The following is a 25,644-nucleotide window of genomic DNA, read 5'->3' as shown; positions in this document are numbered from 1 at the left end:
TGTTTACTTTGCCTGAGGGAATGAGAGAAGAATAACCCTACCTTCCCTACAGTCTGGTATATTTATAAAAACCTTTACGGCTCCAAAATCTTTTCCTAGACTTGCTAAAGTAATGTTCTGATTCTGAAACAGACTTGCAGACTTGTACTTGGCCTGGATCACTGTAGTAGTTTTAAGTATAAAAATCTCAAAAACTTTGGAAATTTTGTTCAACATTTTTACTTTTTAAATGTATTTTCTTCACTAACAGTCTTCTCTAATTGTTTCACCGCTGGTTCATACACATTTACATGATCTCAAGATAACTTAGCTTAAAAATGTATATGCGATTTTTCACACTTAAATATAATAGAAATCAAGTATATCCTCTGAAAATAACTCTGTGAGTAATGACTGTCTATAATCGGTGTAACACCCGAGTCCCACTGTCTGTGATGTTTTCCGAGTCATATTTTCAGTTTGTTGACATCGCCGGGACGGCAGCAGACTCCTCCCCTTGCGAATAAAAGTTGTTTAATTGAGGGTCTAGAGAAAAGAAGAATAACATACTGTACTCACTACTCACTACTTAACTGTGTTTCTAGATCACGCTCATTTCGGCTAAATTTACATGCAGTGTGAAGATACGAGCATAATAAAGATCGCTAGCATTAGCATGCTAACACAATAATGCACCGCGAGTTGTTTTGGTTTCATGCTGGTGCTCAGGGGCGACATCTGCTGGATCAAAAAATCGCATATAAAGCCTTTAAATGATGTCATTGGTTTGGTTGAAAACTGTGCTGCGTGTTTAATGTTCAGTATATCGTTTGAGCTTCAAAATGCACAGCTGTAGATTCAAATCTTACATCTGGTCTGTTTTACTTGGTTACATATAATTGACATATCAGATAAAAAAATATTGAATTAGTTTCTACACAGAGCCATTTTCTGTGCTCTAAGTGACCCAGTGAAGTGGAAGTGGATGTGCAGAGAGCAAAAACACATTTAGATAATTACAACAAACATAGTTTATGGCCTGCCAACAAGATTAAAGCTTTCAAGAAATAAGAAAGTATCAGGGGGCATTCATATCTGTGCTATGTTCTGTACATGTGTTCCTGTTTGTAGGATGTTGTGTGTGTATATGTGGTAGTGTGTGTACAGCCTAAAAAAACAGACTGACTGATTCATGCAATTGTGAAACACAAATATTTCTTTTTACAAGATTCAGTGAAGAAATTGTTTGATCATGACAGGGGCTGTTGTCTCTCTTGTGTCGGAACAGGATGTCCATTTTACTATCATGAAATTTGATAGTTGAACTCAGGGTCATAAAATAAGTAAAGATGCTGATTTTACATTTTTTTTTATATGCAATACAGAAAAAAGACATTCAAACTGTTTTATTTTGTAAAAATATCAAAGACTTATAGAATGACAAAGAAGAGAAATACAGTAAGTCCCTATAGTGCTCATATGTGTGTGATATAAAGTAAAGGACAATGAATAAATTGGACAGTTTCATGGAAGAAGAATGAACTTTGAGCCTTATTTTGCAAGTTTCATTTGGTCAAAGGTCTTGACTGTTTTGGACAATATATAACATGGAGGAACTTGGGAGGTATCTGTAGCTGACAGGCTTGTGTAGTGCTGTGTTACTGAAGAGGTGAAGATTTTGTTGACCAATGGATGGGCTTCAGTAGGGTGGTTCAGTTTGTTAAGGACTTTAACACAGGGGACATCAGTACTGAATGGATTGGATCAGTTATATACTATCTACATTGTTTGATATGATCATTCAAAAACAACTTATTTGTAATGATCATTGGTGGAGAAAGGGCGAGGGATTTCAAAGAAAGTATTGTTCTGGTTTCCAAAGGAGGGTGGATTTGACTTGTTTTGTGTTATAAATACCAAAAGTCAAAGAGCTCTTCAGATTTGTTGCATCATCTCTGTCGTCTTGTTTACCAGCTTCACCACTCTGCACTACAGGCAAGATAGCAACATGCTTGATTAACTTTGGTTTTGCACATCATGTTCCTGTATCTCACTGCAGTGTAAGACATATTTTTATTGTTGCTTTTTGTGATCATTTTCTTGACCATCTTGTATCTTTTACTGTGACTTTGGCAAGCTGTTGTCTCTTACATAATGGAGTCTGGGAAACTGCAATCAAAACAATATGTTAGTTTTACATCATTATGTCATATTTCAATCCTTTTTAGGGAGGAGGTCTAAACTTAAAAAATGTCAACTAGTGTCCCTAAAGAATGATGTCATTCCTGCTTAAGAGAAAAACAGGTCTTGTATACTCTTTGGGCCTTTCTTGGAAATGGAGATAAAGTTGTTGACATTGAATCAGAGTAAACTTTTTCTTTTAGGTATTTATTTAAAAGGAAAAGTCAAGAATGAAGTACAAAGAGATATGTTGCCATGCTGTTAGACCAGGGGCTGAAATTATGAAATACTTCTGCTCCGATTGGAATATTTGGTTACCCTTTCTTTCAGTCTCTCTCAGACGCCCTGTGGACATGTACGCCTTCACTCCTTATCAGTTTCTCCCATCGTGCGTCTGGAACTCTTGCCCTCTCTGAGGTTAAAGAGCAGCCGCAGAAGATTTTAACCCCGCCTCCTCCTGCCTTCATTGACCCTCTGATTGGTCCTTGCATTTCCCTTTACACCACACACAGGCCCGTCCCTCCTCCCCTGTCTGTGCTCACCCAGAGCCTCCCTGTCAGTCTGTTTGGATTATTGTAACAGCTCCGGCCTCTGACATGTGCTCTCCTCTCTGCCTGCTGCACAAACCACTGTGAATATCAGAGATGGGAAGGATTAAGTGACGGGGGGGGCAGCATTTGTTTTTAACCAAAGAGAAGAGAGAAGAGAGGGGAAAACAGCAGCCATGGAATTGAAGTAAGTGGGATGTTTGGAATTCAAAAAAGGAGAGGAGGAATGGAAAGAGTGGGTTAATGATGGAAGAAAACAAAAAAAGTCATGATGAAAAGGAAGAACACACACTCTAAATGATGCTTTAGGAAAGTCCCCATTCAGAATATGATGTACCGGTAATTAAAGTGGTTGTGTGTCTGTTCGTGTTGTTTGGCTTCTGGACCAGGAAAGATGATTATTAAAAGATGCCTCTGTAAATCCAGGATATTAAACTGGAAGTTTTGTGAGCCAACACTATGAATACATGTTCCAGCTCCAGTTCAATATTGAGTGGTTTGTATCGCAAACATTCATATTGTTTACTCTCAACATACGTGCTTCAAGGTGCTTTCTGTGCTGGAGTTTAATGAACTGTACGCACGCAAGAAAATGTGACTTTCCTCTCATTTCCTCCTTCCTGTCTGTCATGCTCAGTGACTTCAGCTCATCTGTTTAAAGCTGTTTTTGTATTCTGTATCTTTAGAAAAAGTCATGTCAAGTTAATAATGTGACTCAAAGATTGCCTGCAATGGCTGTAAATTCTGTCTTTCTTCAGACCCTCGATTTGGTCACCTATTTCATTTATGGTTCAATTTATTGACACATTTAAGTGTTTGTATGTCTTCTATTTAAGAAGGTTCAAATCCACAGAGAATAAACTAACAACACAAAAGTAGTCAATGTATCAGCTGCTGATGTAGTAAATATGAAATAAGAAGTCTTGCAGCATCATTGAAACTGTTGAGGTAATAAGATGAGATGATGCACGAAAAAATCACAACACTGACTTTTTTCTTTAATAAGACGAGAACCAATCGGCATCACAGCTCCTCTCAGGATCCGGTGCTAAGTAAAAAAAGCAAAGGGACAGCTCATACCCTAAAAGCTGATCCTCTTTAATGACTGCCAAACATACACTTATAACAAACAAATGACGTCAAATTATCTTCTCACTCTAATCTCTGCTGAGAAATGTGCTTATTGTCTCCCTGACAGAGAGTATAGGCCTGCATGAAATGAGAACTAAATATGTGATGTGCAGTGATAACGATGAGTTTAAATGAATTGACTAAGATTCAAAAGTTCATATTTGCTTTGAATTACGATTTTAAGTCAATTTGCTTTTCTTTTTGTTTCACTTCATACCTGTGTGTGAAACATGACCTACTTAAATCAACCATAAATTCAAAAAGCTGGGGTTTTTTTCAACAGTAAATTGGCATCTATTAATCTGAGGGTAGAAGTTAGCTAGCCTGAGCTACATCTGACTACATCAAAGTGGTTTGAAAACATAGCCATTATAGTTAGGCCTCCACACAACAGGTAAAACAATGTAGTATGTTTATTATGAGTGCTCATATCTGGATAACTATGATATTGAGATGAATTGTACAGTTCTAGCAAAGACTTATGATAAGAGAATGTAACAGCTCTCACACTGTCAGGTACAAAATCCCCATTCAGAAGCGTGTTAGCTTAGCCTAGCTAAGCAAAAAAAGACAAAAAAACATGTAGAAACGGGTAGCCTGGCTCTGGCACTCAACAACTGTCACAAAATATGCCTGAAAGCTATAAAATGATCCTGTTAAGTATTTATATCTCTTCACATTTCTTTTATCTTTCACTTACTTAGAGGGGTCCCTGCTGTTTGGTAGCAGGTACTACGCTACCAAACAGTCCACTGAAAAACAGGGTTGCTTCCTGATAAATCCCTTTTTTTATTTGATAATGTTGGTGTTAAAATGCAATTTGAAGGTACTGGCAGGCAGATTATGTTTCCATTCAGATTGACATGGGCCTGCTGTTTCCCTCTGTTTTTGATATTTGTGCTAAGCTGTGAGTGGGTTGGGTCCAAAATAGTGTATACTCCCATTAAAATAAAAATAAAAATGTTAATCTTCTTGATAAATATCAATTGAAATATATTACATTTTTCTATGATTTGTTTTAACAGATTGCAGAATTTAGTTTTTTTACTACTTCTTATTATTTTCTGCTAACTGTAAATGGTTGTCAAAACATAGTTTGGGAACCTTAAGTGCCATTGAATATCCTTTGTTGCTTTTCAACTGGACAGGAGACCACAATGCTAATCTTCTCTAAATTCTGGTTGACAGATATGCAGCATGGACAGTTTCCAAAGGCCCAACGTTAGCACATCTGTAGTCTTTAATTTGAGGCCGATAGTTAACATACATGCACTCAGACCAGGCAGAGCTTGGTCTTATCTTGTGGCACCAGAGTGCACGGTTGACAGATATACTGTATAAAACAGGGTGACACATTGACATGGGTTTCCTTATCCGCTCAGAGTACGACCTTTCTATGCAACATTGAAATGTAACCAAACAATTTATTTATTTATTTCTCGTGAAAACTGCTACAGCGGATATATAAACCTGTTCACCATTATTATGGGTTTGAGATGCTGCTGGTTTTTCTGACTTCGAGTGGGATGGGGTGCGGCTCATGTCTCCTTATCTAACATTAAAGGCATGTTAAAGCCCCTGATTCTACTAGAACAGAGAACAGGAGAGCCCTTAATAAATAGTCAAGTATGACATACAATTGTTGGCTTGTTCATTGTAGAAGCACCCGATGAAGAGTTGTGATTACCAAGGAAATAAACCTAATGAACAGATGATTCGGTTTTAGAGTTGAATTTATTTAAACTAAACGACTTTAAGTACAAACTGCAACAGTAATTTGACATTGTCAACAAAGTTATAATGATGATGTTGTGTATTTTGTACTCATCAATGTCAACACAGTAAGCGCAGCCTTCACTTTGTTTTCCTCTCTTGATTATGGGGATTTTCAGTGGAATAAACAATTGGAAACTTTTGCCTGAATGAAAGGTAATATAAGTCTTACAGAACTGGGACAAGGCTGCAATTACCCTAGCTTAGCAAAAAAGATTTGAAATTGGGAGCAACAGCATACGAAGAGAATGCAATGTTTATCTATGGACATTCGATGGCTTTGGCGGTTTATCCAAGAGACAATGGGGATCAACTGTCTTTTCATCCAGTGCAAATCTAAAGATTCCTGTTTGTGGTTTTGAGATAAATGTCAGTATAAATATTGGATAGCTTTCCATTTAATTTGGTATAAATCCAGGTTTGGTCTGGGTGTTTTTTTTAATTTCTTTTCATCCGTTTACCTTTCTCAAAAGTCATCACCACATCAATAAAAGAAAATGTCGAAAATAATTGTTTGTGACTAAACTGCTGAACTTCCCATCAGTCTCAGCTTAAATCAGTGTTAAATTAGCTAATTTAAGCTCTTTATTACAGTGATTTGCCTCCAAATTCTACATTGTTGTTTGTACAAATTAAACATATCAGACAGAGACAGCCCCCTCTTGCTTCCAGTTTAAGGTTTAGTTCCTCAGTCTCCTAACCTAATATGTTTTGGTGCAGCTAACATCACAAATCAATAAGCCTACAGTCTGAAATCACACACTATTCAATCTGAAATATAACTCCTTTTAAAATGTAAGATAAAGTGACATGTTCACAGGGCCTCTTTTCATGCTGTGTTTCCACACATCCATATAATAGAACATTTAATTTCTGGATTTCTAGAGGCAGGATGGAGGCTCCACATTCAGATTGCATATCTTTCCTTTCGCTAAGACAAAGTGATTGTAGCAGTGTGTTGTTTGTCATAGAAGCTGGTGGCTGTTAGGATGCCATTGTATGAACAAGATTTGCATTATCCAAATTGAAGGCGGCCTCTACAACAACTCATCAAAAGTAACCTGTGGAATTTATAACCAGTATTGTTACTATGGCACGATGTTTTTGTTTTTAAGGGTACATTCAAAACATATCGCTGGTGATAATAACATACTGATTTCTCATTGTTTATCATAAACGCATAAAATAATTACAATATTGTCAGTCTTATCTGTTTGATGTCAAACATCTGCACTGGAGACTTTTCTGCAATTATGTTTTCATCTTTCGGCCATAATGTGATCAGTTCCTCTCTTTCTGGGTCTCACTCCTCTGACTGACTCACAGCTCTCTGAGTTTGGCAGCAGCTGAGATGAGATCACTGGAACAGCCTCAGAGCTGCCAGGAATAAAGAAATGTTTGAAAAAGCTCTGTTCAGATCAACTCGTGTAATTTACTAGATGAAATAGCAGAAAATAATTAAAACAAACTGTTTTGTTGATTTGTTTTAAACTGGTAGGTGTAAAATGGCAAAATCTGCAGAGGCAAACATAAGATTAGTTAAATCAAGCTACTAATGACCGCCTCATTAACTAGATAAATCTTTGACAATGTGTCCAAAAATCAATTGGTTTCCACACTTTAAAGATTTAGAAGTCCATTCAATTTATCGCAAACATTGTTTTTATGTGAGCCCAGTTATAGATGAAAGGAACAACTGAAAAACATTGGAAACCCCCCTCACTGTATTTATATAATCACCACCTGGCATAGGCTTGGAGGGCGTTGTGTGTTTAGTCCTTGAGTGTGAGTGTTTGCCATAGACTGTAAATAATAATGGATAAAGCCTGAGTGATGTCACCCATTGGTTACTGCAGGGGGGCTTTGGAAGCCAGTCGATGGTGGTCAGTCACCATGCTGGAAATGCTGTCTCAATCTAACTATCAGTCAACTGAACGAGTCAGGCTAAGAGGCTGGTCTTAAGCCTCCTGACAAACAGCAACACCCGTCAGTCAAGTCAGCTACGCCACTTACTGTGACAACTCTACAACTCTTATCCTTCATACAAAAGTGCTGATCTTTTTTTTTTTTTTACCAGGCTGTAAACATGTTAATTTCTGCTGTAAAAGAGGGCTTTTTTGAATGGGTGTGTATGTGACTTCCGGTGCTTCTGCCGCCAGCCTCAAGTGGACACTCGACAAACTGCAGGATTTTGCACTTCTGCACTTGCTTGGGGGGGTTGTTGCTTGGTGTGTGCATTTCTGTCTGTCTGCAGCTAATCTCGTATAGAATAGTAATACCATCATCATTGTTAATACTGTATATTTAGTATTTACACTAGAACCCCTAACAGTAAAAAAAACTATCTGATAGGGTAAAGTGCTGTAGTAATTATGGCTTCAAACACAATGGAACATGGATTATTTATTATACATCATGTCTACCTTCTCTTGAATCTAACAAAAATTAAATTAAATCAATCCACAGATACTACGGTTCAAAACAAAGCCCTCTGGTTAACCATGCATATTTCATCCCCTTCTCAATCATGAACACGTGCTTGATGCTAAGCCCACCTTTCTCTCCCCCAATCCCTGTCGACGTGCCCCCCGGGGGTAGATCTGTACTGGATGAAGTACTTTGTTATTATTGCATTTCTTCTAATAGACTAGTCTGACTTTGATCTTTAACCCACTTCAAAGTATGTTTATCATCTTTCGAGAGTTCAAAGACATCAAAGAAAATTGTACTTCTGTGCATATAATAAGATTTACGATGATCGTTGTATTGAATTAAGTTTTTGTCTTCGCTTAATTCCTCTTATCAGATTTGTGTATCCAAACTCTGTATAGGGAGGACGAGTCATTTTGTTCCATTTTTTTTCTCAGTCAGTCAGAGACCGGTTCATACTCATTCACCTGATGGCAGTTTAGTTGATATTGAAGCTATGCGATGTAAGGCACCAGAAGCCATCGAAATTCTTAACTTTGATTGAAGAAAAGTTTAAATTTGGGAGTTGTTATTGGTATTCTGACAACAATTTTTACACCTTTTGTGGCTGGTTTCATGAATGTAGCTAGCTAGCTAAGCAGGTCATAAACCCTCTCATTCTAAAACATTTTCTAAAACGTACTAGCATTGATTGTTTCTCCAACCAGATGAAACCGCTGTGACTGAGTGAAACACCAGACCTGTTTCAGAGACTAGGTGAGCTATTTAACAATCTGGAACAACACTTAAAACAATTGAAATACATTACTTATTTCTGTATTCGCTGAGGTGCGCAACAAGGGTCTCTTTGAAACAGATAATGAACACCCAGCAACAACCTAGCAAAGTAAAAAAAATGAGGCTAATGTAGAAATGCAAAAAACTGCAGTTCCTTGAGTGTCCACTTGCCTCCGGCGGCAAAAATCAAGGAATCCCTGGTCCTGCATTAAAATACCCATTTTAAAAGCAAAGAAAACACATGTACATCCGACAAAAATCAGGTTTAGTCCCTCGCTCATTTTTACAACTCATCTGTGTCGATTATAGTAATTATAGGAGGGTTTTTTTGTATAACTAGCCATGATTGGGGTTTGGATATGTTGACCGACAGATGGAAGTGTTGTAGCTGTTTGCCTGGATGCTTAAGACCTGCCTCAACTACACCTCGTAGCCTTTTAGTAGATTGACAGAAAGTTACATAGTCCACATTTGAATTATGGTGACCGCTATCACGCTTCATAATGCCTCTCCGGAAACCCATGATGATGACCTCGCTGAGACTACGTCCATGTTTTATACAGTCTGTGACTATCACACACTATTAGTTAGAGCTTCATCCAGAAGGTCAGGGTTTTATTGCAGGTTCAGGCTTTGCCTACATGATTCAGGATATCTGTTCTTGTAAATGCAGTGTTATAGAGTTTGTATTAACAGACAGAGAGGTGCAGTGCAGTAAGATGGTGCACCATTACCCCTGACCTTTTATCTGTTTTTTCTGTCATTTCTCAAAAAAGAAAGTAAGCTTCTCTTCATTATTATTTATTATTATTTTGAGATTCTATGAAGGAATTAGAGGTTAATACTTTTTTCAACATTTGACCAACTAATATGTCAAAGATCACAGTAACATAATGAACAGAGTATGTATGTGTTTGTGATGTAATGTTTTCATGCACAGATCTGATTAGAGCATCTTTTCTGTTATACTTTTCCCCTCAAACCGAATCATCAGTTATCTTCATCTTCGTTCTCTTTTATCTTGTTTTGCCATTGACCTTCCCTTACACCCTTGTTTTTAATGAGTCTCTCACTGCACAGTGAGTCAGCAGTATGCACACACCCCCACACACACACACACACACATACACACACACACACACACACACACACACAGATTTGTGCTCAGAAAAATCCCTTTGGCTTCAACTTTTTTGGCCTGGATTGGACCCATAAGTGCTGTCCCCCTTTTTTTCCTCCCATTTGTTAGATCATCAGCCCTCAGCCAGTCACATACTCCTGATGCTGCACACGCTTGCTGCACTGCAGTGAGCCAGCATTTATTCAGAGAGGGAGAGGGAGGGAGAGAGAGAGAGAGGGAGAGAGAGAGAGGGAGAGAGAGGGAGAGAGAGAGGGAGAGAGAGAGGGAGAGAGAGAGAGAGAGAGAGAGAGGGGGAGAGAGAGAGAGAGAGAGAGAGAGAGAGAGAGAAGGATGAATGGATGAGACAGACTGAGCCAAGAACAAGAGTGATTGGAGGAGAGGAAGTGATGAGGGAGAGTAAAAGAGAAAGAGGGAGGGAGGGGAAGAGATGATGTAAAAACTGGAATACAATCTGGACAAATCGCCCCTCCTCAACTTGGCTCACGTGTGTGAACACACCCAAAAACACACAGAGGAGCTGTGTGTCATTCACACACACACACACACACACACACTAACACACACACACACACATCCTGTCGTCGGCTCCTGTTTGACTGCTGGCTGATACCTGCAGGGAAGCATCATCTCATTTCCGGACTGATGTGACCTGAAGGCAGGTTTACGGGCAAAAAATAATAAATCTTCCTACTACGCTCACATGGAGCCAGTGTTTCAGTGTGGGTTCTGGAGTGGATGACGCCTGTTGATCCGCCTCTAGATGCAGCACTGTAAGTCTATCCTAAAAATAATGCTATCAGCCTTTTTAAATCAATTCTATACAGTTCTTCATCATTATAACTTTTTTTATTTTGGTTGTCACTGCATGAAGAAAACACAATTCAAACTTCCTCTTATCTCATTTGATTTCCTCCAATAACATTTCCCTTCCTCGTGTGTGTATACGCCGCTGATTGCGTACGAGTAGACAGCTCAATCCAGCAGGAATTATTCCGCTCAGCTTGTGTGGGTCTGATTATGTAAGAGCTGAGTTTTTTTTGTGTGTGTGTGTGTGTGTGTGGCTGCTGCGACCTTGTGCACCGTCAGCGCGGGGGCTGCTTCTGTTGTCCTTTTGTGTCTGTCTGTATGGATTCATAATCAGTGACATATTTGAAGCTCTGCTCGTTTGCTTAATCTTCTGCGAGGAGCTGGTAAGTCATTAACATACAGCTTAACACTTGAGCATTAGTTAGTGCGTGTCTGTGCTTGCGTACAGTGTTTACATTGGTTATCATTTAGTGTATTTTGAATGGTGATATTGCTTCTGAAGCTGGTTTTAGCTTACAGGCTGGACAAATGTTGACTAAGTGGTCGACACTTATGGGTTTTTCTTTCTGAGTCAGTATTCTGCTGCCATAGTACTTTTCTGTTTCTGTTTCCATTGCAAGACATGCTCTCTAAAGCTGAACTGTTTGGCAACTGAAAGCCAAAAAAAAAAACATCACATGCAAGCCTTGAATTATCTTTGTTCCCAGTCAACTTGACACCTTCAGTACATCATTCTACGAGCAGTTTCTAATCTTAAATCTCTGTTTTAAGGCTCCTAACATCCCCGCATGTTGTGTTACTTGGTCAGCTTTCGGAGCGAGATAGGTAGAGACATATTTGAGAGAGGAAGACATTAAGAGGGAGAAGATTAAGGAGGCGAGGAGGTGCGTTGGAACACACGTAGTGCATGAGTGCACTGTAGAAAGAATCCCAGTCCCGCAGGGTTTCCTCTCAGCAGCAGAGGTGGCCTGTTTCTGTGCTGATCTCCAATGTGAGGAGACAATAAAAGCACTGACACACTTTTTGTGTCTAAGTTAGCTGCCAGATAGCGTTACAGAGGAGTCAGACACGAGGACGCTGTAAGACGATGTCTCGCATAAAACTGGGCAGGGAGGAAGACTACTGCTCAGGTATGAAGAATATGTGTATGTTAAGATAGTGGACAGTGTTAGTGTTTATGTCTGTAGGTTCTGATTTCTGTCTCTTTTGCTGCTGAGAGCTGAACATAGTGTGCCCTGCTTTCACTTTATAATGAAATATTAATTAGTTAGAGTGCTCTTTGAGGGAAACATCCAGCCTCAGCTGCTGCTGCACGTATTCCAGCTCTGTTTCTGCCATGGTTCAAAACCTGCAGGGGTTAAGAGCCTTGAGGAGGTTACAAAATGTTTTTTTCCTCGCTCTTTTCTGTAATTGTGATGAATAGTTGTTTCTCTCTATGCTTTTATAAACACTAGGAATGCACCGATTGTATCACCCAAAACTGATTCTGAAAGCTCAGCTTAGCATATCTGTGGGAAATTGAATGTTTAATCCTGATTTTATATCGTCATAAACAAAACCCCACTGAAAGGGCCAAGATCACTGAAACTCTGAATTGATTTTCACATATCCAAAGAAGCAGGATGTACTGTATGGGGATCATTCACATCTGGCAGCAGCTAAATCCTTTTGATAAGGTCTGTCCTATACTGATAAACCTGGTGGATCATATGAGTAAATCCATTCAAGATTAATCATGTGAAAAAAATCTTAGAAGGTAGCATACCTCTTTGGTCGTGGCCTGAACCTGCTGAAGTCCATCAGAGCTGAATTTGTGCAAAAGTGTAACAAATGTGCAATAATCACAGATGTATTTAAAAAAACGAATGCATTAATCTGACACCTTGATGGTGAAGCAACTCCTCAAAACTCCTGGACGTGGGCACATGTTGGCATGTTTGGATGTATCATGATTTGGATATCAAACTAAAGATGGCCCCCAATCTCAAAACCTCAAAATGTGATTTGATCATTTGCTCCTGATCTGTGGATATTCTACCTCTTAATATTAGAGCTGTTCTGTCCTTGGAAAGTTTTAAATACCTTTTCGTTGGCTATTAATTCCAGTTGAGTTTGACATACTGGAGTTTTTTTTTACAACTATATGCTCTTATTTATATATAAATGTTCATTTTCCTCATCTCCATCATTTGATTTGGCATCGTGTTGTTATATTACAGCACTTTGGTCGACTGTTGTTGTTTCAAACGGGCTTCATAGATAAACTCTGACTTGACTTTTGTGTTTTCATTTAAATGTCACTTTTGCGAACATCTGCTGTTGAAGCAATGACCTCATCTACAACCTCTCAGCTGTTGTATGTGGTCAGGGCTTTTGGTATGTTGACTTAAGGAAATTATTATCATATTTAAATTAGTTTTTTTTTATTACCAAAAGAAAAACATCTAGCTGATTTAAAAAAAAAAATCAGTTTGGCCTATACTCAGTAAGGGTGTTTCTTGATTCTTTGTTTGTATGGTTTTCAGACAAAGCCTTTAACAACAGGAGCTTCTTAATGTGTCTGTTTGTTTCCTCTCTCACTAAGAGGATAGAGAGAAGGAAAGACACTTTGCTTTGACCTTCTGATCTTTACAAACCACACATCTCCACTCCTCTCCATGGTTCTCAGCTGTGTGTTTGATCACACACCGTGTATTTTTTTTTCTGCTATGACCTGACCATGACCAATCTCGTCCTCCCTCTGTTCCCCTCTGCAGGGTGCAGGGTAAGAGGAAGAGGGACTCGTATGTCAGAGTTTTAGGATGGCCAGTGAAGGCTCAACTCTTCCCAGCCCAGTGGTCCGTCAGATCGACAAGCAGTTCCTGATCTGCAGCATATGTCTGGACCGCTACGAGAACCCCAAAGTCCTGCCCTGCCTACACACCTTCTGTGAGAGGTGAGTGGAGTCACAATGTTGTTCTTGTATAGGGATGATTAGTCAATCCTGCATTTTATTTTGTAAATCAGACAGACATGAGGAAAAAGTTCTGGAGTTTCAATATGCAAATGAATAATGGAAAAATAGACAAGTACTACTGTGAGTTTACTGCATAATAATTAGAGATGTCGTTGTATTCAGATATTTAACTTGAGAGAAAATATCAATATCACACTGCAACAATTGTCATCTACAAATAAAAGTTGTGCATTTCAGAATATCTGAGAATCGAATCTGAAAAACTCATTTTGATACAAAACAGTAGCAAATAGAAAAGCACTCGTTAGGCAGAAAAATGGTTCCTGCCAATGTTTTACTGTAATATATACATATATCAGGGTTAGGGATCAATAGTTTTTATTATATTTTATTTCATTAAAGCTTTATTTTACCAGGCATATTTCCTTTGAAATACAAAATCTCTTGTACATGGGCGTCCTGGCCCAGACAGCAGGATACAGAATGTCACATTAAAGAATAAACAACAGACAAAGAAGAAGTGACACCACTGCATGAGCAACGGGAAACCTTCCATGCTAATAAAATAAAAATATTACCATTGCTTTTTATTCATATGCTGCACTTTATTTTGACATCTGTTCAAGTTAACGATGAGTAACTAAACACTGTTTGGTAATGTTATCTACAGCGTCACATATCTCTGGAAGGTCCACTTTTTATGAGCCTTGTTAAACAACTTTGTGAAAATGGTTTATGTGGATCAAGAAGTAGGACAATTCTCTAAGCCCGTAAGGGAACACTTAATCCTTCTGTTAACGAGACACAGACATTCAAAATGTCCCAATATGGAGGTCTCAAGTAGTTTTGAAAAGACAGAAAGGCTCTTTCCCTCTTTCCCAAGAGCAGGACTTAGTTTTAGAAGATGGAAACACTCATGTAAAGTTCAAGTAGCCTACCTGCACTCTCCATAGATTTCAAGTAAATGCATTTGGTTACATTTCCCACTGAGATCCAGGAGTAGTAATATCTGGATCTTGTAATGAGTGTGAGTTTTGTATGTTGGTGTCATCCTCTCGGACAGTCCGCCTTTGTTCCTGACACAAAGAGAAAGTGTGGACTGTGCCTGTCTGTCCCCTCGCTCTGGTTGCTTCTGGAGGGTCATTCTTCGGATACATTGAACAGTGGAGCTGTTTCGACTTTTATTACAGTCATTTCTCTCTTACATGTTACAGAAGTGGACATGCATCCACACATATTATTTACTCCGTTCTCCTGCGATAACGAGTACTTTCCAGTTGTTTCCTGGAGATCTCAAGCGGTTTATGGCCTTCCTCTCCCATGAATGCACCCGTGTATCACTATTATGATATTTTCAGTCTGACATATTGAACACCTCTATACCAGTAAATGTATTTCAAGATTGACGGCACATTCCCACAACTCTTGTCTACAAAAGAAAAGCCGAAAATACCCCCAACACATGCCTAATCACTAACAATCCAAACCATAACCCTGTAATAGATTTGTGAAGCTTGATTTATTTTCTATGTTGAGAAACTTCCCGGTTTAAGAAAATCTTGTAGTATTCACAGTCATAACTGCGTATCTGTCTGTGAATCTCTCTGTTTAAAGATAACCAAGTCCCCTGTCTTTCCTGTTCCATCTACCACACCACCTACGTCTCCTTGCAGACTCTCTGTGATCCGTCTGATTACAGGCTGCTCCCACTCGCAGTGTTCAGTTCACTCAGTGTTCCTGCTACTCTCCTCCTCCAGGTGCCTTCAGAATTACATCCCGGCCCACAGCCTCACACTGTCCTGCCCCGTGTGCCGCCAGACCTCCATCCTGCCGGAGAAAGGTGTGGCGGCGTTGCAGAATAACTTCTTCATCACCAACCTGATGGACGTGCTGCAGCGGGCGCCGGACAGCTGCAGCCAGGAGGCCGCCGCCCTCAACAACATCACAACTGTGGCTGCAGGACAACTGCTGTCCTGCCCCAACCATGGAGGCAACGTAAGAGACTCACGCACGGGGTGGGGTGGGGTGGGGGCCGTTGGGGGGGGGGCCGCCCCCCTAATATGATGGTAGGGGAAACACTGAAGTATATGATAGCTGGTCCTTAACATTAACGTTTGACCCATAAGCCACCAAATTCAAACATTCAGTTTCCTCTAATTAGTTACACAAGCAATGCAGTGATAATCGTTCATAATCATTGCTCCAAGCACAATGAAAAAAGATAACAAACAGCTCAGATGTCAAGGTCATTGGTAGTAACTTAAAAGTGATGTGATAGTTCGCTATAAGACTAACTTTTACTGTTTTGGAAGAGCTTTTATCAACCAATATAGACCAACATAGAAGATTGATAATAATGATTTATTTTTTCTAATTGTGGGATTAAAGTAAGAATATTGGGGGATAGCTCCAATGTGTTAGCAAAAGACAGCAAAAGAGACAATTAGGACATAGATATACAGACAAAGGCAAAAGTGATATTTGTATGTACCATATTCTATCTATTGCTTCTAACAGAGATTGTTTTTAATGGGAGTAAGTTCTGTCTATCCATGTCTTAACTCCTTATTCAAATACTGTAAATACTGTATTTGGGCATTTGTGATGCATTTCAAATTATATGAAAAACTCAGTGTTACATTCTCTTGGGAATATAAAAAGTTGTCCTGTATTTCTTTGCAACCCATCAGTTATAGTCCAGTAGATATTTCAGTCCGCCCAAAAATTGATCCAAATGTGGCTACAAGATTTTGTATGTAACCCCCACCCTATATTTGAGTCTAATCTTTAGGTCTTTCCTGCTGCTTAGGTCATGGAGTTTTACTGTCCTCCCTGTGAGACGGCCATGTGTGAGGAGTGTACGAGCGGAGAACACGGAGAACACCCAACTGTGCCTCTGAAAGATGTAGTGGAACAACACAAGGCCTCATTACAGGACCAGCTCGATGCTGTTAAGAAGAGGTGTGCATATTAGTCCTTAATAGCAGCGTTAATGGGAAACACAATCCTACTTGTGTACTCTGTCATTTGACTCTGTACTCCCTACATAAAAAATCTTCTGCTCATTTCTTATTTTTCCTCTCTTGGTCCTAGGTTGCCAGAGATCGACTCAGCGTTGCAGACGCTGTCAGAGATCCTGCAGCAGCTGACCAATCAAAAGAGCTCCATTGAGGATGGCATCCACACAACCTTTGATGAGCTGCAGAAGACTCTCAATGTGCGCAAGAGTGTTTTACTCATGGAGCTGGAAGTCAACTATGGCCTCAAGCAGAAGGTAAACTAAAATCATCTGTAAAAAAAAAAAAACCTGATCTACTCTGAAACACATGCAGAGGTAATCAGTGATAAATCAGACATACAGGAAGAGACATTTAAGAGTTTTTAGCATTGTGGCAATCCAAATTGTTTCCAGTATTCATTTATTTTCTACTTTCAAAGCTGCAGAGTAGAACTAATTTTCTCCAAACAGTGAATAATTCATAATGTTTATAAACCGTTTTCTCAAGAATTTGAACCACATGCTGAACACCGTGAAATTCTTAATTTGGAATTTCGATTGATTCTAAATAATTGATTTAGGTTTTTCCAGCAGAAATCCCTGCACAAAAAGGAGTTTGTGGATGTGGATAGGGTTTTTCCATATTTTAAGTCATGTTTCTTAGCTTTTTTTTTTCCCCTGAATGCTGCCTTAAGTAAGTTCTTGAGTTTTTATTTTGGTTAAAGCACTTTGTAACACACAACTTTTATTTGGGCTGTATTACATTACATTTTTAATGTATGATTGTGATGTATTTTCTGTTCTCTGTAGTTTACCTTTATGTTGTTATCTTTATTGTTGTTATCTTTATGATTTGTTTGTAATACTGCGATGTCCGTTAGTCTGTCCTTCTGTGCTATTCTTTATGTTTTAACCTTTGTAAAGTGTCTTTGAGTTTTTAAAAAAGCGCTTATAAATAAAATGCATTATTATTATTATTATTATTGTTATTACCCAGAAGCTTTGATGCGCAGTTATTCATGTTTGCCACTGCCCCCTAGTGGGGTTTTAGGGTACTGAAAGTGTACCACAACATAGTTATAGTTATAGTTCAAATAGGGTTATAGGGTTATAGGGTTATAGTTCAAATGTTTTTTTATTTTCAATTTAAAAATGCAGACCATTTTTTTCATATATTTTTTATGCTTCACAGTTTGTTTAATTGCATGATGGTGCAGAAGGCCCAATGTCACAAAGATTTTTTCTGTATAGGAAATTGAAATACTATGGACATGTGTTGTTATGAGCTGTATACTTAAGAGGTTTGAATGGACACAGGATAGTTGTAGGTTTAACATTGACAAAATTCAAACAGCTCGTAAAAAGAGTTTTTGGAATCGTAAGAAATTAAATCAGAAATGAAGTGAACAAAACATTTACTGAATAGCAGTCACAGGCCACTCATCAGGCTGTTTTTGCTGATCTATGTGTCAGAGGACTCAGATGGTCTGATAGGCGATTAACAAGGCATGGGGGCTGGTGCACCACCAAATCCAGACAACCAATCATACAGTCTGGTTCTCAGTGATTGCCACCCCCTCAGGGATCTGCGTCACTGATGATTAACAATTCAGTGGCTGGTGTGCCATCAAAACACTGAAGGGGGGGCAGATATGTTGTTCAGCTGTGTTGTGGCTTGAAGCTAGATGGAGCCAGTGCTTTACATATACAGTTAGGATGATTTGGGTGTGTCATGTGCAGTGAGGGAGCAGAACACAGCTTTGCGCTTCTTCATGCAGCAAACACTCAATCCTCTATTTACTCCGGAGCTAGAGCTCTACTTTTACAGTTTCTCAGGACAGTCTCTTAGTTTTCAGACCTTCGGGTGAGGACTTACGTGACTCCAGTTTGACATTAATGTCTAAATGGCCTCTCTTGCTGCTGTTGTAGAAGAAGAGGAGTGTGATGGCGAGATTGGGGTGAGTCTGTCCGGGTTCTTTTATCAGGATGAAATAGTGAAGTACATTAGCAACAAAGGACTTCTTTATAGCTCAAGCTTAAGTTATAGCATACGAACAGATGTCATGATCTAAATGGGACTTTTGTTAGCTTATTATTAGCTCTAGCTGCAACACTTTCTACTGCGATCATTTACATTCATAAATAATGAAACACACGTGATGAATAAAGCATGAATCTTTGAAAGATGTTTCATGAAGTCATGTATTTCACCAATGAGAGAAAAAGTGATTTTTAAAAAGTGTATTTTTATGTGACTATTTTAAATAGAGTAAATGTGTAAAGGAAATTGAAGAGCTGCATGTTATCAGTCTCTGAAAGAACAGCAGGACCTGTTCTCATAGAGATATGAAGCTGTTTTTATCAAGTTGCTGGTCAAATAAAACGGTCTTAGTTTAAGTCACATCTGCAGACTAGAAGGAGCTGAAGTTTTGCTTTGTGTAGATCTCTTTTTAGATGTTTACATGTAGGATCAAGGACAGAGGTCCCCAAATAATGAAACATTCAGTTAAACAAAGTTTTTTTCTGACCTGCCAACATCACTACAGATGTCTCTGTTCAGCCGAGCGTTATGTCAGTGACTGTGAAAGTAACTTCAGGGAATCTGTGTGTGAGGACTTCTCCTGTTGTTTGCCTATTATAATTTAATGAAATATATCACCACATGATGTTTCAGGCCTTAGGCCTTTATCAGACAGTGACTGAAACATCATGTGGTGATATATTTCATTAAATGCAGTTTGGCGCAGCTTCTGGTGTGCGGACTCAGTCTTCCTTTTGCTTTTATGTACAGTACTTAACGATTTGGATGTTCATGCTGTTTAATATTTTTTGTATTAATGTTTTTTTGCCTTTTATATAAACTTTATATTAACTTTAATAAATGTTTTTTTTTCTAATGCACACTTGTGGAAGGACAACATCTCTCAGATGTTACCAACCTGGGCTTTTAAACTCACACGATCATAACAATACTGTGGGGTCGCTAGATGATAAAATACATCCCACACACACACACACACACACACACACACATTTTACATTGGCTTCACTTTAATTTACAATCTATTATTTCAAGCTTAAAGCCTGGGAAACACTTGTCTACCTAACAACAGAATAACTCTGCTGCCCCCTGGTGTTTGTTTTTGTAGGTGCTCCAGGCCCAGCTGGACAGCCTGCTGCAGGGTCAGGACGGCATCAACAGCAGCTGTAACTTCACGGAGCAGGCTCTGAGCCACGGCAGCGAGGCCGAGGTGCTGCTGGTAAAGAAACAGATGAGTGAACGTCTCATGGAGCTCGCTAGCCAGGAGCTTCCTCTGCAGCCCGGAGAGAACGACCAGCTGGACTTCATCGTGGAGACGGAGGGACTCAAAAAGTCCATCCACAACCTGGGCACTATTGTGACAACTAACGCCGTGGCCTCTGAGACTATAGCTACAGGTGAAGGGCTGCGACATTGTGTGGTAGGAGTACCCACCTCCATCACCATAACCACTAAGGACAAAGACAGAGAGCTGTGCAAGATGGGAAACGCAGTCATCAGGGCGGAAATCTCTTCACCTGACGGGAGCAAAGGTGAAGGAGAGATTCTGGACAATAAGAATGGCACTTATGAGTTTCTGTTCACTGCACCAAAAGAGGGGACTTTTCATTTATCTCTGCGGTTATACGACCAACATATCAAAGGAAGCCCCTTTAAGGTGAAGGCCACCAAGTCCATAGATGTGTCCCCGACTTCAGACGGCATGAAGAAGAGGCTGAAGTCTCCAGGAAGTGGTCACATCAAGCAGAAGGCCATAAAGAGGCCGGCCAGTATGTACAGCAGTGGGAGGAGGAAAGAGAACCCCATCGAGGACGACCTCATATTCAGGATCGGTAGGAAAACAGAGAATTTGTAACAAGGTCTTGATATCAAACCTGTAGTTGCTGTTTGTTTGTTTTATACCAGCCAAATGTTACTGCAGCACATGAAATATTAAATCAGATATATGATACAGTCTCCGACTTAAATGTAAGATTAGATGAGATTGCATCATCCGTCTACTAATATGTATACATTTTCCAGGGACAAAAGGCCGAAACAAAGGAGAGTTCACAAACCTGCAGGGAGTGGCTGCCTCCGCTTTGGGAAAGGTTCTGATAGCAGACAGCAACAACCAGTGCGTCCAGGTAAAAACAACATCCTGTGCTCTCAGCAGCCAGAAATAGCAGAAGTCAGTGACCTGTTTAATAAGTCATTGGTGAAGCACTCTTTCCTTGAACAATGCTGCCTCTGCACTTCACCGTCTCTTTCTGTTCAGTGCATGTTTTGGACATCTGTTGAGTCGAACTTCTTGAGATCACACAGAACCGTCTTTAAAAAGAGGTTTCCTTGGATGTGTTTTGTGCTACAGATTTTCTCAAACGATGGTTTGTTCAAAAGCCGGTTCGGGGTCCGAGGCAGAACACCGGGTCAACTGCAGCGGCCCACGGGTGTGGCCGTCCACCCAAACGGTGACATCATCATCGCTGACTACGATAACAAATGGGTCAGCATCTTCTCAAGTGAAGGCAAGTTTAAGGTGAGTCAGGTGATTTAGGCTGCTTCTATAAATACATCGAAATGGTATACTATCCCTAAAGAGATTTAAACATGGTATTCAAAGTAAATGTGATTTATTTTTGCAATTAAAGCAACTAAACAGCCGGTTTTGTATCCTGAACATTCTCCATTCCAATTTTCTAAACTCATGCACATTTACTGAGTGTTCAGGGATTTCTCATATCTAAGAAGCTTAAGGGAGCATGTTTGACATATTTGCCTAAAAAATGACCAGAACAATTAATTGAATTGTAGGCTATTATTTTTCTTTCAGTTGATATATTTTCTTATAACTTAATTATGAAAGAAACCACATGTTTTGAAGTAATGTTTCCGTCCCTTTAGATGTGTTGACAGAAATTGTCCTGCTGTCTTTTTACTTTCCATTTAACTTATTAGGTTACTCTGATATATTTTTTTACGAATAAAACAGTTAAATGTCAGTACAGTGATAAAATGTGACAATATTTTTTCCCTTTAGAACAAGATCGGCTCGGGGAAGCTGATGGGTCCTAAAGGTGTGTCAGTGGACAAAAACGGACACGTCATCGTGGTGGACAACAAGGCCTGTTGCGTCTTCATCTTTCAGCTCAACGGCAAGCTTGTCACCAAATTTGGTAACCGTGGCAACGGCGACAGGCAGTTTGCAGGTACACTCAATGGTAATATGTGCACTGCCCCCTACCGTCTCTCTCTCTCTCTCTCTCTCTCTCTCTCTCTCTCTCTCTCTCTCTCTCTCTACAACCAGATCACACCTGCATGTGGAATGAAGACGAATGCCAAACCAGGAACCCAAAGTCCTTAAAAACCTTTAGAATAAGAGATAAGAACCATTTAGGGCATACATTTAATGCTTGTTTAATTCTCCATGGATTAAATTCATTAAAACACTAGCTCCTCTGTCCCTATAAACAGCATGTTGTACAGCATCATAAGATACCAATATTCTAGTTCAGTCATATTGTTTTTTTCTGTTATTTGTTGCAGTGGTATTTGTATTATTGTGCATGTACTTTAAAATCACCCTCCATGAGGTCAACAAGAGTCTTTGTTGTCACTTTGTTTTATTCAGGTCCTCACTTTGCTGCTGTCAACAACAACAATGAAATCATAGTGACAGATTTCCACAACCACTCAGTCAAAGTAAGTGCAGTAAAGGAACAATGGAATCTGTGCATCACAGGTGTACAGAGTCTCGTGATAAGATCTTTATGCCTTCAAGTCTCTGATAAGCAGCTTTTAATTAACTAAACCATGTTTAAGTTGATGTAATACTTTACATATTGTGTTTATTGTTTCGTCTGTTTGTTGTAACTCAAATGAATGTCTCCCTTTTTTCTACCACCTTGAAACTGAAATCCCAGGTGTTCAACACAGAAGGGGAATTCCTGCTGAAGTTTGGTTCTAACGGTGAGGGTAACGGGCAGTTCAACGCTCCCACAGGAGTGGCAGTGGATGTCAATGGAAACATCATAGTGGCAGACTGGGGCAACAGCAGGATACAGGTCAGTATCGATAGGTCTGAAATAATAAAAAAGACAAGGTTGACTCTTCCACCTGCTGGTTTTATAGTCTGGATTTCAGGGTGTGTCTTTGTGGCAAAATTATTTTAACACATAAAGATGTCATCCTGATTGAGAGCTAAATTATAATTGAACCACAGAAGTTATTCACATGGCCTTGTCATGCTAAACTCAGATGTTGTCACATAATTTGCAGACATTGTCATTAATATAAAGTGTTAATGATGAGCGAGACAAAGCATCGGCTGGTTTTCTCCTTTACGCAAATATAAACACAACAATACTTGGGTGTTTCTCCCTCTCTCTCTTTCAGGTGTTTGATGGCAGCGGTTCATTCCTGTCCTACATAAACACCTCAGCAGACCCGCTGTACGGCCCGCAGGGACTGGCTCTCACCTCTGACGGACACGTTGTGGTTGCAGATTCTGGCAACCACTGCTTCAAAGTTTACCGCTACCTGCAGTAGCCCGTCTTACTCAGTGTACAGTGTATATATCTACTCACATGGACTTGTTAGTGTCGGGCGACCGGCAAATTTGCTCTCATCCGCTCACCCGTTTCTTCCTTGTTGTCGTCGTGCCATCTGTCTGACTGTTCTCCATGTGTTTGTCCGTGGCATCACCTCTGCAGCAACGCTCTTACACTGGACAAACAAGAGAGAGTTATTGGTGGTTTGAATAAAACAAGAGGATCTCTGACTTTCACAGACAGCTGATGCTGAGTGGTGCTTTGAGGAGACACTCGTTACTTTCCTTAAGTTTCATCTTAACTACACAGTTTCTAAGAATCATACTTCAACAATTGTACATATGTTTGACTTTAGATGTGTTGTGGGATGGGTGTAAAGATGGAAAAATAGGCTGTTGCACTTCATTAAAATACAGGTATGACACTGTGTTACATGAGACTGATATTCAAGTAAAGAAGCAACTTAGTCACATCAATGATGAAGGAAATCAATTTCTATTTCCAGTAACTGCAGCTTTTAAGAGTTTTCACATTAAGCCTGTTCACGTTGAAATAAAAACACTGTAGGTAGCAGGGTAACATAAGGCATGATTATGCATCTCTGTGCATGCTGTTTACACTTATATACACCAGAAAAGCTAGTGTCCACTATAAAAATCTACTTCTGGCTGATAAGAAACAACAGCATAAGAGCATAAGAAACTTTGAATCAATGCACTTATTTGAATAATACTTCTACCTGTATGTGGAAAAAATAACTATTGGATGTTATATGTCATCACTGAAAAGTAACCAACAGGTGTTTATTAAAGTCTGCTGATAACTTCTGCTTAATTGGTTTTACAAATAACACATAACGTGATTGTGTGTGTTTGTGGTGATCAACTGATGTACCAAGCAAAAGCCATTTGATACGTTGACTTACAATCTGCAGTGTGTATTTCTGTGAATGTATGAAGTGTGTTTGGGTGTTATGTGAATGAAGCCTCTTAATTTACAATCTGCTGTGATTACTGTGCAACCATCCTAGAATTTAAATAATGAGCTGCAATGCTTTTCTTCTGTGGAGCAACGTCACTCCACTATGTGCACCTTTCCTTAAATAAAAAATCTGTAGAACTACTAACTTAAAAAAGAGAATAGTCTATTTTAAAGTAAACTGATGCAACTGTATCTCATTAGTTGAGCTGCGTGTTTAAAAAAAATAAATAAAATGCACAATAGGGAGCCTTGGTCCAAACATGTTTGTCTTCAAGCACACAGTTTTCATTCCTGGTTATAATGAATTGGATCATACATTTTCTACACAGTTCCGGTAAATTATTTGTTTTTAATTGTCTTGCTTATATTTGTAATGCCAAATGGAATTAAAGTGCCCATAGAAAAGAAAAAAAATATGGTTTCATCGTATTTGTATTTTAACTACTGTATGTTAGAATATCAATCAATCAATCAATCAATTTTTATTTGTATAGCGTCAACTCATAACAAGTGTTATCTTGAGACACTTTACAAAAAGCAGGTAAAATACCTTACTCTTTGTCTGTTAACATTACAAAAGAGCAGGTAAAAAGACCTTACTCATTGTTATGTTACAAAAAGCAGGTGAAAGACCTTACTTATTGCTATGTTACAAAGATCCGGCCTATCCATCATGAACACTTTAGCAAAGCAGCAAAAGTTACAGTGGTAAGAAAAAACTGCCTTATTAAAAGGCAGAAATCTTCGGCCGGATCCCCGGCTCATGACGAAACAGCCTTCACAGGCCTAGACTGCGCCGGGCTTGGAAAGGGATAGGGGGAGAGATGGGATAAGATGCAGGAAGAGGGATAGAGAGCAAGGGGGTGGGGGGAGGCAGACCGTCCATCAGCAATCCGGTGTGGGGGGGGGGGGGGGGGGTTGTTCTGGCAGGCCATCAACCGACGATCTTGAGGAGCCTAGGAGAGCTCAAGAGCTCCCAGGAAAGTAGGTGGTTAGTGACTGAGATTTATAGATAGATACATGCAGTAATATGATGTACTGTATATGCACAGAGAGAGAGAGAGAGAGAGAGAGGAGCTCAGGGTGCCAGTTCCCCCAGTAGTCTAAGCCTATAGCAGCATAACTAAGAGCTGGTCTACACCAGCACCAGCACTAACTATAAGATTTATCAAAAAGGAAAGTTTTAAGTCTATTCTTAATAATACAGACTGTGTCTGCCTCCTGGACCCCGGCTGGAAGGCGGTTCCAGAGGAGAGGAGCCCGATAACTGAAGGCTTTACCCCCCCATAGTACACTTGGAGACTGTAGGTACCACCAGCAGGCCTGCACTCCGGGACCGCAACGCTCTCGAGGGACAGTACGGCACTAGTAG

General features: G+C 39.5%; 1 protein-coding gene across 6 annotated transcripts in view; it reads left to right on the top strand.

Annotated features, from left to right (window-relative positions):
• trim2a (tripartite motif containing 2a) overlaps positions 1-24,505 on the top strand; it is a 28,967-nt gene extending 4,462 nt beyond the window's left edge. The window contains exons 1-12 of one of the 6 annotated variants that reach the window (XM_061056082.1): positions 2,687-2,895; positions 13,524-13,702; positions 15,481-15,718; positions 16,533-16,684; positions 16,817-16,997; positions 19,871-20,594; positions 20,785-20,888; positions 21,113-21,280; positions 21,782-21,950; positions 22,373-22,443; positions 22,665-22,805; positions 23,137-24,505. In XM_061056082.1, the coding sequence (XP_060912065.1) occupies positions 13,569-13,702; positions 15,481-15,718; positions 16,533-16,684; positions 16,817-16,997; positions 19,871-20,594; positions 20,785-20,888; positions 21,113-21,280; positions 21,782-21,950; positions 22,373-22,443; positions 22,665-22,805; positions 23,137-23,289 (2,235 nt within the window). In that variant the 5' untranslated portion in view covers positions 2,687-2,895; positions 13,524-13,568 and the 3' untranslated portion in view covers positions 23,290-24,505. Of the gene's footprint in view, positions 1-2,686; positions 2,896-10,423; positions 10,731-11,030; positions 11,151-11,878; positions 11,898-13,523; positions 13,703-15,480; positions 15,719-16,532; positions 16,685-16,816; positions 16,998-19,870; positions 20,595-20,784; positions 20,889-21,112; positions 21,281-21,781; positions 21,963-22,372; positions 22,444-22,664; positions 22,806-23,136 lie in introns of those variants that run through there. The other 5 variants (XM_061056038.1, XM_061056052.1, XM_061056061.1 and 2 more) reach the window with 5 other exon arrangements.
• Positions 24,506-25,644: the final 1,139 nt, after the last annotated feature.

The sequence above is a fragment of the Labrus mixtus genome, chromosome 2 (genome assembly GCF_963584025.1).
Source record: "Labrus mixtus chromosome 2, fLabMix1.1, whole genome shotgun sequence".
Classification (NCBI taxonomy): domain Eukaryota; kingdom Metazoa; phylum Chordata; class Actinopteri; order Labriformes; family Labridae; genus Labrus; species Labrus mixtus.
Note: the sequence above shows the minus strand (reverse complement) of the source record. Positions and strands in the feature narration are given on the sequence as shown.